Raw genomic sequence first — 14,866 nt, forward strand, 5'->3', positions numbered from 1 at the left:
ACGTGCAGCAATAGCCCACCACCAACATACCCCCCAGCTGAGCTCCAAGCTGTGAGGTTTAAAGCTCAATTTCAAACCTCCCTAAAAAGCTCAGTCCGAGTGTGCTCCTGAGGCACAATTTGGACCCACGTGTGCCGCACCTAAACTCAGGGCTGCTTGCTCCGTGTGAACCTCTAACGTGCATGAAAATCACAATGGCAACCACATGAGGGGAAACAGGTTATTGAAAAAATCGGTTTTAACATTTCCCACAAAAAGGAACACCAGGTTAAGGGCTCAAAAATCATGAGATGTTCAGTTTTCAACCAACATTTGCACCAAATTCTGTAAGTGAGACAAAAGTCTGAGCCTATCACATCCCCCAGCGAGCTGGGGGCCCCCACTGCTGCTCAGAGAGAGGCTGCCAGGACCACGCACCGAAGCCCATAACCAAAGAGAAGGGACAACATTGGTGGGGAAGACTTTGCTTTGTAAATTCCAATCTCTCTGATGTTTTTATGAGACATCTATTCAGCCCCTGCTGCCTCCCAGTTTGCAGACTGGGAGTGGGCAGATCCCGGGCTCATGCAGAGCTCTCAATCCCCTTGGGATGTTCTGCTCAGGAGATGTCCATTCGTGTAAGCCAGCCGACGGAGAACTGTTTTGGAGTCACGATTTTTTAACGCTTTTTACACTGGCCCAGCCTTCTCTGAGTCTCAGTTTAGAAGGGAGTAAGAGGTCCATGAATTAACATTGTCTGTGCCCTATTAGGTGTGTGCCTGAAGAAAAACAAATCAGGAGAAAAAAAATAAAAAACAACCCAACCAAAAACCATAAAACAAAATTAAAAGCAGGTTGATTTCTCATGAAAGGGGCTGCACCACCAGGTTGTTCTACGGCTTGAGATTGAGATGAGATGGTAGCGAAGCAGGCGAAGTAAAGGTGGACACGTCACACAGCAACACAGCAGGAGAAGGTGGAGAGCAACAAGACCTGGAAGAAAACAAGGCTGGAAAATGAATGAACAGAAGAGGAAATTATATATCTGCATCTACATACAAAACAAAATCAAAATCATTCCAGTAATTTGTCATTGAAAAAGGGAGGAGAAAAATAAATCACTGCAACCAAATCACAGCCCCAAGGGTTAATATTATCCAGATTACAGGAAAGAATCATATATTTTTTTTTCCTTTAGCTCAATGTTTCAGAGAGGCTACTGCTAGAGATCCTGGGGGGATGGGGAGGGGAAGGGCTCTCCTCTCCTCCCCACCATGCCAAGGAGAGAGCTGCTCCCTCTGAAGAGCAGCTCTGTGTGGACCAAACAAGGCTGCGGACAGGTACAGAGACACATTTTAAAAGCTGCGGTGCCATTTAGTGCTTCCTCAACTAACAAAGCTCGTCCCAAGGAATTCCTCGGCCATGCAGGCTGTTAATCTTTTCCAGGCCACTAAACCCAAGCTGCAGATCTCAGCTGTTAGGTGGAGGGCTGCGTGCACTGGGAAGGAAAGCTATAAAGACCAGCACGAGCTATCATTACAGTGATTTTCTTTGATTGGAAGAAAGGGCTTGTTTTTATTGGATTCATTCATTATTTAAAAGCAAGAAAGACAGTGAGTGTCAGGAAAAGGAAGAGGAATTTCCCCAAAGGTCCACAAAAACCAAGAGGATAGTTTTACAAGAAAAAACAAACTATACTTGGGAGAGCAGGCACTCCTCTCTACGGGTAGAAGCAGCATTCAGAGCAGAGCCATACATTTCAAGAATTCAGAGAAGGAATTTGAGAAAGAAAAGTCTTTTAAGCTATTTCAGGCAGCTTTGCTATTTATGGAAGCTAGAGATACGCCTCAGCCCCCTGACCACGCTCCTACAGCGGATCCAGCAGATGCCAGAGCAGACTCTTGCCAGCATGCGCAGAACATGGGGTCAACCAGGAAAGCCACGGTTTTAGAGGCTGCATCCCTGGAAGTGTGCAAGGAAAGCCAAGCCTGCCACCCAGAAATTCCAGTGCTCCCGGGAGCTGCAGGAGGTGGACGAGCCTGCAGCCGCACACCCAGAGGAAGGGGCTCCGGGTCTCTGCACCCAAAGGACTCCCCACCCCGCTGGTGGTCTCCTTCCCAAAGCCGCTGGGATGTGCCAGGATTAATCCCTGCAGCTGCAGAGCCCTGCTGGGATAAATGGGGACGGATGCCTGAGGTGTGGGCAGCGGTGCTGGCAGCCCTGTCCTGCCGTGTGCCAGCAGAGGGAACTCGCACTCTGTCGCTCCGCCAAAATCCCAGCGATTATCTCCTGGTTTCTGATTCATGTTTGAGCGGCTGTGAGCTCAGGCGGCTGCATGGGGCGTGGAGCCAGCATCAGGTATAAATGGTCAACAGGGAAAATTTCCAGCACAGTCCTGCACTTAAGTCACGTAATACCTCTTACTGTAAGGGAACAGGACGAGAAGCCTTGAACAACGGCTTCATCTGGAGCTAAGCCTACAGGTGTGTCACTCAGGATGCAGCACCGGGTACCTAAAATTATTTTTTTTTCCATCCATAGCTCTGACACTCGCACTGATCATGGTAGGTAAACAAAACAAAAAAAAGGGGGGGGGGGGTGGAGAACGAGCCAAAAATACCAACAGAATCAGAGCAAGCTTGTTTGGCTGCACCGAGGGATGAAAGGCAGATCTGAACGATGCCCGGCTGGCGCCTATGGGATTGGCATTCGGGCAAGTGATTTCAGGCAAGCGTTCCTGGACATGTTAGTGGGTTACTGAGAAGGATTATTAGAAATGGTGTTAGACCCAGGGGAAAAAGCTGACCCCACAGCATGGAAGTCAGTTATTGTATTTGCTCAACCTCAAACAGCACAGACTGAGCTCAGGGGAGAAAAATGACAGGGATATGTGGACTAAGTAAACTCAAATTTAAAAAGCAGCCAAGCCAAGCTGAGCAGGGTGCTGGTGAATGTTAATTCTCTGGTGGCACACTGGACTGCCTTGTTATGCCCTGCCGAGCCCACCCACACACTCCAACACCCCAGCTCCGGGACACACGGCCTCTCCACCTGCCTGGACCAATTCCCAGGTTACCGGAGGAAAAAGCAAACGTGCCAGTCCCCATACACCGCCCGCCGAGCCATCCCTGCGCAGGGCACACTCCTCCAGGGCCACGGGCTGCAACCTCCAGCCAAACCCAGCCAAACCCTCCAGCGGGCAGGGAACCCTCGCCCTGCTCTGCCATCACCACCCTCGCAAATGAACACTGGACGGGCTCAGCGCCACGGGCAAGCACCCACGTGCAAACCTGGTGCAGCACCTGCTCCTCCCCCCACACCCGTCCTGCTCTGATAAAGGCCCTGGGCTGACGTAAGGGAATTTTTGCCAATATTGATAAAGCAAAAACACCTGGTAACAGCTCCAGGAGCCCAGCTGGGCTGGTAAAAAAGAGACTTTCCTTGGAAAAGGCACCCACCAGCAGGCAATGAGTGGGGCTGACAAAAGGACAGTCTCTGGCATCAGCTTCCTCTCCTGGGCCCTGTTATCTGCCTGTAAATCTGCTCCTCCCTGTCCTCAGCTGGCATATCCCAGCTCTGTTCTGGATCCCAGTGCTGCAAGATCCCCCCAGGGCTTGAGCAAGGGACCTCGGAGGAATGCAGGTGCTGGCCAGGGCATCCTGTGCAAGCAAACCCAGCAGGGACACAACCTCACCCACACCTGAGCCAACAGGCTGCACCAGTTCAGCCTACAAACCAGCAGTCACCAGCCTCTTCCCAGCCCCAGCCCGGGTGACCAAGGGACCCATGTGGCATCCCTCTCCTTAATCCTGGGGAAGCCCCAATTCCTGAGGCAGAGAAAGTCAAACCCGTGCTCCTCTCTTTTATTTCCCATCCAGCACTCCCTGTGCAGGCTGTTGGGGCTGGGCTCAGTTTGGGATCCTCCTGCCGACCAGCAACACCAGTACAAAGTTACACCATGCTTCCCAGACCTGCTCCCAGCTCTCGGAAGCCAGGCTGGAAAACAATCCTTTAGGGGCTGGGAAGAAATGGAAGAGAAGCGCCTGCTGAAACCGTGCGAGAGAGAACATGCCCGGAGGAAAACCAGGGCAAGAAAATCAGACTGGCAGGCAGCCCTCTCGCCTGGGGCCTGTCTCCCGGTTTGCTCTGCTGCCTTCACTGCACAAATGCATCTTTCCCAGGGCAAGTCGAGCCTGTCCTTTGCCTCGCCTGGAAAGCGCCAAGCACGCCGGTGCGCAGTACAGGCGTGCGTGTGGACGCCCTCCCCATCCTCCTCCGCACTAAGCTGTTTTGCAGCCCGCTGCGCCCTGCCTTGGCACTGCACCCGCCTCTCCTCTCCCAGATTAATGCCATGACATTTTGAAACCTCTTTCAGCTCATTAGGCAGTTGCGTAACGCACCCGGCACTAACACCATTTAGAGAGCTAACCTAATTAATGGTACCAGCTGCCAGCGTGTGCCATGCCAGGGAGGGGACGGAGAGGGTGGGCTTGCTTGCAAATACAGCCACCAAACATCAACCATCTCAGCCAGCTGTCCCCGGAGCAGCCAGGCAGGGTGACACCCGCCTGCCGGCACTACTAAGGACATCCCAGCTCCTGGTCGGGGTGGATGGGCATCCTTAAACCCAGGAGCACTGTAATAAAAAGGGGCTTCACCCGGCAAATGCCACCTTCTCTGTCCAGGGCGGTGGTGGGGACACAGCTTTGCTGCCGTTGCAAGCATGCAAGGGGACCAGCCACTCATCCCTTACCTTCTCTCACTGCCAAAGAGCCGGGCCACTTCTTCTCTCCCAGGGCTACGGGCCCGGGTTCTCCGCTCTAGCCGCTTCCTCTCCACCTGGAAGGCCTCACGATTACTGATCCTAATGGCCTTGGGAACGTCGGCCAGGGTGGTGTACTGCCGGCTGGCTTTAAAAGAAAGGGGACGCCCCGATTTTTCAGCTCCCCTTCCTACATCTCTGCTGCTGGAGTCCTTGTGCATGAGACAACTGCTCTTCGAGTCCAAGGAGTTCAGAGAGAAGCTGTGAATCATTCGGTCGCCTGATCGGGTACCTGGGGAAGGAAAGGGCTGGGCATGCTCCTGCGAGGGTGATTTGGGATAACTGTACCTGTTGTTTGGGGTGCTGGGGCTGGGTGGGCTTGGTGGGGGCGGCAGCTGCTGCTCTTCCAGCTTCGAGTCTTGCTTGGTCTTCTCCAAGGAAAAGTACCCGCTCTCAACACGCGTCTTCCGCCCACAGTCTATCCGCTCTCCATTCATGGAGCTCTCGTCTAAGGGACAGAGAAGTCACTGCACTTGGTTTCAAGTCCAAGTTCCACTTTAACAAAGAACACCCCGATTCCACCCAGGACAGGGGCAGAAAAAAAGCAAAGACGGTTTGGGCCCCAGCCCTGTGCTGTGCCACCTCTTGCACCCTTGGCTTTTCGAACCTGGCCACCCCTCATGCCCGTGGAGATGGTGGGATGGTCTGCAGAGAACTGGGGATGCTGGTCCAACCCTTGGGTCAGACTTGCAAGGATGAAAGACCTAAACCTTCAAACCAAGAAAGGGACAGCTGCAGTCACCACTCTGCACCCACCGCCATCCCCATCCTTCCCAACCTGGCACTGGCCATGTCTCCGTGGGCACAAGGCGATGGACACCTTGCTCCTGGCAGCCACGAGTGGGTGGAAAGCATCCCCCCCTCCGAGTGGGCAGATAAAGGGAACGGCCGCAGCACCTGGGGTCTGCCCGTGGCCCCAGCAGGAAGAGTCCCCAGCCCTATTGTTCCAAGCAGAACAATGCCACAGGCACAGCCTCTTCCAGGGACTCATCGGGGAGACCAAACACAAACAGGGCCCTGACGCGGGGCCCAGAGAAGGAAGCAGCACTCAGGGCTTGGCAGCCCCCCCAAACCCCAGGCTGAGCACAGAATGGCCCTGCACCCTCTGGGTGCCCCAGGCAGGGATTCAGATGGGTGAGAAAAGGCTTTCCCCACCCCAGCACAAGCACAGTGTTGCCTGCAAGGGCAGGCAGCCCCATCTCCCTGCTGGGGCAGAAATGGGTCCCACGCTGTGATTTTCCAGCATGTGAAGCAATTTTTTTCCTTTCTGAACTCCAGCCTCCAGGACCTTGCTCTGGTCCCTGCACAGCAGGGGCGTGGTCTGCCTCCCCCTCCTTGCTGGGATGCTCCAGGAACCAAATCCACAGAAAATTTCTCCGTCTACAGTGGTTTTCTGCCAGCTCAGCTACCCGAACCAGGTCATTGCAGCATCACACCAGTACTGGCACCCTGGTCCCTCACCTTCCTTGCTGTCCAGCACGGGATCCTTCAGGGAGCTGGCAGCCCCAGCCTGGCCTTGCACAGGGCTCTGCGCTGGGCTGATGCTGCTGCTCCCGTCCGCTTGGTCTTTGCCCCTCATTTCTTCCTGCCAAAGCGTGGACTTGGTGGCAGGGACCTTCTCTGCACTGGGGATGTTGCTGCTGGTCACGGCCATCTTAGCAGGACCAGGTTCCTAAAGAGAACAGGGGAGACAGCAGGGTTAGAGGGGTTTGTCCCAGCTCCGCACCCAGGGTCCCCATGGGGCTGTCCCTGGAGCCATGGGTGCCACACAGCTTGGGTGTTGCTCACAATGCATGCCACAACAGGACAGGGACAGGGATGGGGCTGCTCAGCCATGTGCCACTGCCACATTCGCAAGGGGACAAGCTTGCAGGTGGAAACCCTGCCCCAGGGCAGTGCGTCAGGGGGACAGGACCTCTCTGGCCAAAGGGACCATCACCGCTCTTACAGTGAGAGAGGAGATGTCCCTCACTGTCCCTCCCTGGGGAGGGCTCCTCAAACCAGCTGCACCTCCCCACGCATCCAACTGGGAAAAGATCCAGAGTAAAGGCAAGCTGGTAAGTGAAGGAGACCTTCAGCCAGCGCTGAGCAGCGGAGGGGCTTGCTGGCTTTGTTTGGAATACGAACCATCCCTCCCAGCACGGTGTGCAGGACGCTGTGGCCACCTCCACGTAACCCCTTGGGAAAAGCCCACCTTGTGGTCACGCAGCCCAGCCCCGAGAGGAGCCCTGACTCTTCCCAGTGTGCAGGGTCCCACATGGCTCCAATTACGCTCCAGCTCAGCAGCTCTTCCCAACGCTCACCCGGTGCATGTGTGGGGCTTTGCACCTAAATTCATGTGCAACACCGCAGACCCACGGAGAAACGGGTCTGTCAGTCCTCACTCACAGGGAACCTGGAAATGCTCCCCTCACCTCCACCAGAACCCAGTTTGGGGTGACAGTGCACCCTCTGTAATTGATGCAAATAAATACAGCATGCTCCATTTTCCCCTGCATGTCCCTGGTCCTTCTGCACATCCCTGGTCCCTCCGCGGGCTGTCTCTGCCTTTCACACACACAGACCAATACCAGGCTTCTCTCCTGGGTCCCATTTGCCAGGACTGCATTTTCTCAGTGTTATAACTAACATCAAAAAACCAAAGGACACAGGACAGAGGAGAAAATTAATTCCCAGTCACCAGCAGCTGCGCTGTTCATCTGTCACAGCTGGTTTGCTACAGGCCACTGATAAAAAGAATAAAACCCAACCGGTGCTGTACTCCTCCCAGCCACTTCGGTTACCCAAGAGGCTGCTTGTTTTAGAATGGAAACACAATGTTGCATTGAGCTTTATGCTATTTTAAAACAATACCCCTCATCTTAAATGCTTCTCTGGCTAACAAGGGGGTCTGGAGTCCCTCAGATGATGCAGTTTTGGTGGCCACAGCCCGGACAGCCCAGATTTGGTGCACACACCAGGGGAGGCAGCAGCTTTCACAACTCGTTTAGGGTTTGGCTTTATTCATTGGCAGATGTTTTGCTGTTGCTGTATTAAGCTTCTGCATTAGCAGATTATTTTCCTTAAAGCCACCAATAAATCAATGACAACGAACCCCCCCTCCAAAGTCTTCAGACTGTGGAGATTTTCCCAGCTACTTGTTCCCTTTCCACGGAGCAGGGGGAATCCAGGAGCACCCAAGCTGGCAGCCATGGGCTGGGGACACAGGCTGCGAAGAACATCCCCTCTGTCCCCCCTCCCACGTCAGCAAACCACCGGGGGTTTTAGCCCTGCACCTCCAAACTGGCATTTGCAAGGCTGTGCTGGAGCCACTGGGGATCTCCCAGGGAGTGGGTCCTGGCTCCATGCACGGCCACAACAAGCAGCAAATGACCTCAATTTTTAAAAGAAATCCCCTGGGAAATTTCACTTTAAGGGAATGCAGTGCTGGAGGTAAACAAACCAGAGTTCACGGGCATGCCACTCAAGGGGACCCTGCTTGAGCAAGGGGTCAGACCAGACAATCTCCCAGGTCCCCTCCACCCTCAACAACTCTCATTCATTGAACTGAAAGCCCAAAGCTCATCACCCGCTCAGGATATATATTTTTATATATCCCTTACTCACACCCCCGTACAATTATTTGTAGATATGTATTTAATTAGACAGAGATATGAGGGCCAAAAAGCAGTCTATAAGCAAGCAGAGAAATTAACTCTTTGCTGCTCAGTGCTATGAACAGCTCCAAAAAGGAGTGTGCACCAAAATCAACCAAACCAGCCTTCAGTTACCTGAAGCGTGTCTGGGCACGCTCTGCTTAGCTGAGCCTGCCACACCCCTGTGCAAACAGAGGGCAGCGCCTCAAATCCCACATTTCAGCCTGAAATCCTGCCTCAATTTCCCAGGTACAGCAGGCAAAGGCAGCCCAGTCTCTCCTGCTGCCCGCACCACTCTGCCAGAGGATGGCAAAAGCTGCAAGAGAAACCTGCCCTCTTTCCCCACCAAGACTGCAACCTGCTTGCAAAGCAAAGATTAAAACATTTCTAGGCTTGCACCTAACAACATGTCCAAAAACCTGCAGCTGCAGCAATATGGCCAGCTTCACCTGCATTGCTCCCACCCCAGTGATTTTGCAGGGGGAAGATGCAAAATGATGGAGGAAGCTGAAAATGGCCCTGATGCCCCAGGAGTGCTCAGCTGCAGCCAAGCTCTGCTGTAACATGGACAAGGAGAAACTATGTGTAGGATTGAGAAAAAGCAGAAATATCTATTGTTTTAAAATTTTTCTGTCGAACCATAGAGGTGTCCATCCCTGCCTGAGTGGCTCTCAGACACGATCTGCTGCCAGATTAGTGTGCAGCCGTCTTTAGAAAGAAATTAGGCTTTCTCCGCCGGCACACAGAAAGCAAGCTGAACAGCAGCCAAATTCAGGAGAAGCCATTTCACAGAGGGGGATTCTCTCCCCAGTATCCTCTCTCCTTCCCCAGACCAGCCACCTGCATCAACATGATTCAGGAGACAAAGGAAAGATGATTCTTCTGCCTTTACAGGTTGCTCATGAGCACCCGACGCAACACAGCATCCGTCTGGTAGCAGGTCCCACCCACATGGAGGTTGTTTTCAGAAAAGTGAATTAGAATCTTCTTTTGGTGCCATGGGGCTGGGAGCGATGGGATGGATTGGGTGGAAGGAGAGCAGCGAGCAGGATGGGGACGGGGTGGACCACCCCACTCCCTCCCGCACAAGCCTGAGCTTGAGCTCCTGTGGGATGGCTCACCCCCCGCCAAGGTGGGGAAAAGTGTCCCCAGGCTCCCCCAAGTACCTGGGGAGCCTGTCTGGCCGTGGGGAGCCAGCATCCTTCCCGCAGCTGCTTCCCTTATTTGGTGCTCAGGAGCTCGGATCCTGTATGGTTTCCAAGAAGTTGCCATGGTGATGAAACGTAACCCAGAATGATGTTTTTCTGGCTCTGCGCCCCTTCTCTCTGCCCCGTCCCCCTCCTGAACCCAGCCTGTATTTAGTGTTGAGCCAGGGATGGGGTGAGCATCCCTGCGCTGCTGCATCAGCTCACTGGGGTACCCAGAATGCGGCAGCCCCCACCCTGGGGCTTGACGATTCGCAACTCACAACATGTCAACTCTTGGCCATGGAGGGAGAAGAGACCTTCCCTAAAGCATCACCAGAGCCACCACTCAAGGGGCTGTGACAGTCCCAGCCCTTGGCAGAGGGTGGCTCAGACTTCAAGCTTGCTGTGCAAAAAAGCATCATCTTCTCCCCCATTTTTTCTTCCTGTTGCCCAGAACCTCTTAATCTGATGGACTGGTGGAAATCCGATTCAAATGAACGTCGTACAAAACCCATGCATGACCCAGTTTGCACCAGGAGCACCCTGGAGACTTCATCGAACGGGACCTGAAAACTGGGGCTCAGGGGAGCCCTGGTGCTGGTTTCAGTCCCCCAGTGCTGCAGCCCAGCTCGGCCGGAGGAGCCCTCCCAGCCGGTCCCCCACAGCAGCGGGACACGTGCCCAGAGGTCAGGCGGTCTCGGGGACGCGGCTGTTCTCATCCCCGGCGAGGGACGAGGGTGGCCCTGGGGTCACGTTCCCCATCTGTGGGATTCTCCCCCACTCTGGCCACGTGGGAGCCCGGCAGGAACCAGTGAGTCACGGACAGCCCCACTTTTTACCATTTATAGTCAAAGTGAGCACGAAGCCACCGCTGGGTCCCTGGAGAGCCCGGCTCCAGCCCCCGGAGCTCCCAGCCTGGCCCTGGCCTTTAGTATTTTCCTTTCATTCCCATTATCTCTAGGGTCATCTCGAAGGGGGTAACCGGAGCCCGATGGAATTTCATCCTGTTTCTGCCAAAATGGCCCGTGAACAGCCAGCACCTCTCACTGGTCCCCCAAGGGGACCACGCAGCTTCGCAGCCGCTCCTGGGACAGCGTGTGTAGGGGCCAGTGCCACAAGACAGCGCCTGGGGGGAGTTAAATGTGGCCCCAAGGCAGCCAGGAAAGCAGCATGTGACCCTGGGAAGTGATGAGCAGGAATTAATTCACGCCGACCTGCTGCCCTGGCTCACCCTGGCTCTCACCCTCCATGCCAGCAGCATTGCCAGGCTGGCAGCCTGCTGGTCTGGCTGGTTTGGGAGGGGGGGGCATCTCCCCCAGGAGCTGGGCAATGCCATGGCCCCGAGAGGGGGGCAAGGGACGGGGTGACAGTGTGTCCCCCCGTGGGGTTACCTGGGGAGTTGGGGGCTCTACCTTCCTCTTCTTCTTCTGGTTCTGCTTGTTTGTCCTCGGATAGACTATCAGCATCTCCAGCCATCTGCAGGCAGAGAAAGCAGAGGGTGAGGTCTGTGCCCAAGGGCAGTGCACAGGGACGGGAGCGATGCTCGCACGCCATCATGGGGTGCAAGACAGCCTCCCACAGGCTGCGGACCCCAAAGCTGTTCCCCTCCGCAGGTGACTCTGACCACACTGCCTGGGGAGATGCTGCCCCATCCCTCCTCCAGCTGCCTGCAAAGCTCCAGAGACGGAGCATCCACATTTCACCCCCAACCTCAGCCTCCCGGGGTTTGTAACTTGGCCATAAGCACACCCCTGAGCTGGGGCTGGGCACGCAGAGGAGCTCAGCTTCTCCAACCTCGTCAGGCTCAACATGGTAAACAGTACCCAGAAATCACCCCAGCCCGCTCCTGGGGGAAAAGCAAGGCAGGACAGGAGGGGAGGACAGATGACCCCAGAGTGCTTTGGCTCAAACCCCACTCGCTGCAAGAGCAAGGCCGTGGCCAAGGCTGACGTGGGACAGGGATTCAAGGATTCTGAAAGACAGCCGAGAAGGACAGAGCCTCTGGGGGGACCTTCCCCTTCAGCGATGCCAATGGCCGCACACTGCACACAAGGCGCTTTTGTCCAAGAAAAAGCAGCGTGAACTTGGCATGGAGAAGTCCATCCCCTGCACAAACTGCTTCTTTGGGGGACCTTCCTGTGCCCTCCCACTGCGGCCTGATGACCTGCCCCTGCATCTCTTGTGAGCTCCACAGGGATCTGTGGACCCCTGGGAAACATTCCTGCTTCAGATGTCCCTGCTTCCCTCTCCTGTTCCCCCCACTTTGCACGCTGCTGCTGTAAAGCGTTTTCAGATGACCACATCAAGTGGGTTTTGGTTAAGCAATAAATGCCAGAAGCATGCAACAAACGTAAAACAAATTCTCCCCCGGCCAGGGAAATCTTCCTGTCGTGCTGCAACTGCAAATGAAACCCGCCTGGCTTGGACCCGGAGCGGGACTGTTTCGGGATGATTAATGCTTGCAGTCAGGAGCAAACGTGCTGCTTCAAAATCCAGTGCCGGGCCAATGAACAATAAATCAGCCCCACCTTGCTCTACAATGCCTCTCCCTCCCGTGTGGTGGGCAGGACTGGCAACAAAAGGCTGAGCTGCAAACTGGAGTTTGGGGAGAAGGAGAAGAGAGCAAGGCGTGTGGGTTGGCCATGTTTTGGGGAGTAGCCATTGCTCCTGCCTTGGCTGCAGGAGAGCTGGCTCCTCTGTGCCGTGATTCCCCTGTGCCTCTGTAAGCCGGCTCCGCAGCCGCTGCAACCCCACTGCTGCAAACGGGGCCACGGAGCAGGGATCGCCTACGCTCACGTCTCAGTAGAGCAGGGAAGTTTCAATGTTCATCTGATTAAAATCCCAAGCTCTTGCTAGAAAAATGCCTATTTCGGCCAGTATTTACCAAAACGGAGGGAGTCACAACCAAAGGAAATGCTTGGAAATAGAAATCATCTCAACAGAAAGCACCGACTCTGCTGCTGCCAGGGCTCGGGCAAGCAGGTGACATCACGCCTTGGGAAGAGTGGGAAAGAGCAAGCGCTTCATCCCTTCAGCTTCCTGCTCTAGTTTCAAATGTCAGCGAATTCTGGGAGGGAGGCACTGAGCCCCAGACATCCCACAAGGGAAATGCTCACAGGTGAGCAGCAGCACCATCCCAGCCCATTGCTGCGCGCTGGCAGCTCGGCTCTCCCGCAGCTCTGCACCCTCACCAGCACCGGCTTCGACCCAAGCTGGCACGTGAGATGGACGAGGATGTTCCTAGGTCACCATCCAGCACCTGGAGTCAGGGAATCTACCGCAATTTGCTCATTTTAGTGGCTTAATCTTCAGTGTTGCTGAGCAACTGCACCCCAGCAGCCGGCACTCCTATGAGCAATGATATTTTAATCATCCTCAGAGGTCAGATGCTCCACTGGGACCAGGAGGATGGGCTGCATCCCATGCAGGGAGCGAGCGAAGCGGGGCAAGGTGGGCACTGTGAAGGCAAGTCCGAACAGGGACAGGGCAAATGCAGAGCAGACAGCCCCAAGAGGCCACATCTGCCCAGGGATGGACCAGAACCATGGCGTACGGCTCTCAGGGTCTGACACGCCAGTTCCAGGACTATGGGACCTACCGCTGGTGTGTGGACAGGACCTGTGCCAGCGGGCTGGGTACCTGATCAGATGGTCCTAAAAGCACCGTTGGGCTCACCCCCAGCACCCATCAGCTCCAAGCCTGTCCTGATGTTCACCCTGTGGACAAGCTTCTTCCCTAGCAAGTAAACAGCTACCTTCTGCTGGGGCTGAAGCTGCCACGGCCAGCCGAGGAGCACCTTGGCACCTGATGTATCCTCTGAGCATCCCACAAATGCTCCAGCATAGCTCAGCTCATCCTCTGGGGTAAAAGCCACTGGGAGTGTTGTTCTGCAGCCGGGAGCAGGATGCTGCCCATCGGCAGACAACAAAACCGTGAAACAGTGGCCTTTGTAAGAAACAAGTGATTCAGGAGGATCTCAGCTCCAGGGTCTGGCTCTCAGGCTCCTGGCAGAGGCTGAGCTTCCTTAAGCACTGGCTCTGAAAGGTGGCCGGCGTGTTGGGGAGCCTCACACTCCAGCCCGGCATGACCAAGCACACGCACTAGGCATGGAGCAAAGACAAATAAAGGATGGCTACACAGGTCTCTGCTGAAATCAGTCCTGCTCACACCATAAATCTGGTGGCTCAGTGGGTGCTTAGGCCCCTGCTCAGCTGCAAAGCACCAGGCAATGGCAGGGGTCTGCCAGGCAGGGGAGTGGGGAAGGGGAAGGAAACCCTGTCCTTGCCAAAAAGTTGGAGAAGACTGGAGCTGACCCCAAGGCAGCAGCTACACCCGACCCCCAGGACTGTCCCTGCAGCAGGCTGTGATGGGCACTCAGAGATCAGCCTGGGTACGCACTCCCACCACACCTGGCCTGGGGCAAGGTCCTACCTGCCCTCCTCTTCCTCCCAGCTAAGGGAAGATCCCTGTGGTGGCTCATCCCCAGATCTGCACTCACCCGCTGATGATCTCCTTGTTCTCAGCCCGGATGAAGTGCTCTTTCTCCGGTGTCAGGATGCACAAGGAGAATTTCTGCCCTGTCCGGCTCTCCCCATCCACCACATCCGTGCACTGGTTCATGTTGATGGTGCCCTGTGGGAGGGTGGTTGGCTGCAAGGGGAAAGAGAAAGGAGTAACATTTAAGAAGAGGAGAGCAGATGAGTGCGGAGTTGAGTCCTAAAACCTCTCCTGGTGGACATGGGGATCCTACACACCAAGATGCTTTGCCCACGAGTACCCATACCCACCTGTGCACCATGCCAGCACACAGCAAAGCCCTGTGTCACACACTTGGGGACACAGCCCAGCAGGCACAACTCCTGCCAGCCCAGCCCACTGCTGCCAGTGAAACACTCCTACGCCAAACACCCAGGGAAGGATGGCTGCCCTGCTGCAGCATGGGGACACCCAGGCAAGGCACTGAGTGGCCAGCTTTTGGGTTTCCAACCCGTCTGGGGTGGTGGGGTAGCACGTGGGGCAAAGGGGTGGCAAAGCAGCAAGGCCCCACCGCCCTCAGCACTGAAAGGCTCAGGCAGTACAGACACACATGTGCCAGGTTTTCCCCATTAAAGCTAACAAAACATGGACATTGCCAGGGAGGGACAGCAGCACAGAAGAGACCTTATCTGTCTGATGGGCTTTGCAAAGAGTCTCACCTCCTGACCCTCTTGCTCCAAGCAGACACAGCAGAGTGGGACAGGCAG

General features: G+C 55.2%; 1 protein-coding gene across 7 annotated transcripts in view; it reads right to left on the reverse strand.

Moving 5' to 3' along the window:
- The window catches only part of LOC119147147 (myosin phosphatase Rho interacting protein), an 82,038-nt gene that overhangs the window by 31,442 nt on the left and 35,730 nt on the right, over positions 1–14,866 (reverse strand). For 3 of the 7 annotated variants that reach the window (XM_037385764.1, XM_037385766.1, XM_037385765.1), the window contains exons 4-7: positions 14,122–14,273; positions 11,015–11,099; positions 6,263–6,473; positions 4,733–5,249 (exon numbers count right to left, since the gene is read on the reverse strand). In XM_037385764.1, coding sequence (XP_037241661.1) covers positions 4,733–5,249; positions 6,263–6,473; positions 11,015–11,099; positions 14,122–14,273 — 965 coding nt within the window. The remainder of the gene's footprint in view (positions 1–4,732; positions 5,250–6,262; positions 6,474–11,014; positions 11,100–14,121; positions 14,274–14,866) is intronic. The other 4 variants (XM_037385768.1, XM_037385769.1, XM_037385770.1 and 1 more) reach the window with 2 other exon arrangements.

Source organism: Falco rusticolus, chromosome 4 (assembly GCF_015220075.1).
Source record: "Falco rusticolus isolate bFalRus1 chromosome 4, bFalRus1.pri, whole genome shotgun sequence".
In the NCBI taxonomy this organism is placed as follows: domain Eukaryota; kingdom Metazoa; phylum Chordata; class Aves; order Falconiformes; family Falconidae; genus Falco; species Falco rusticolus.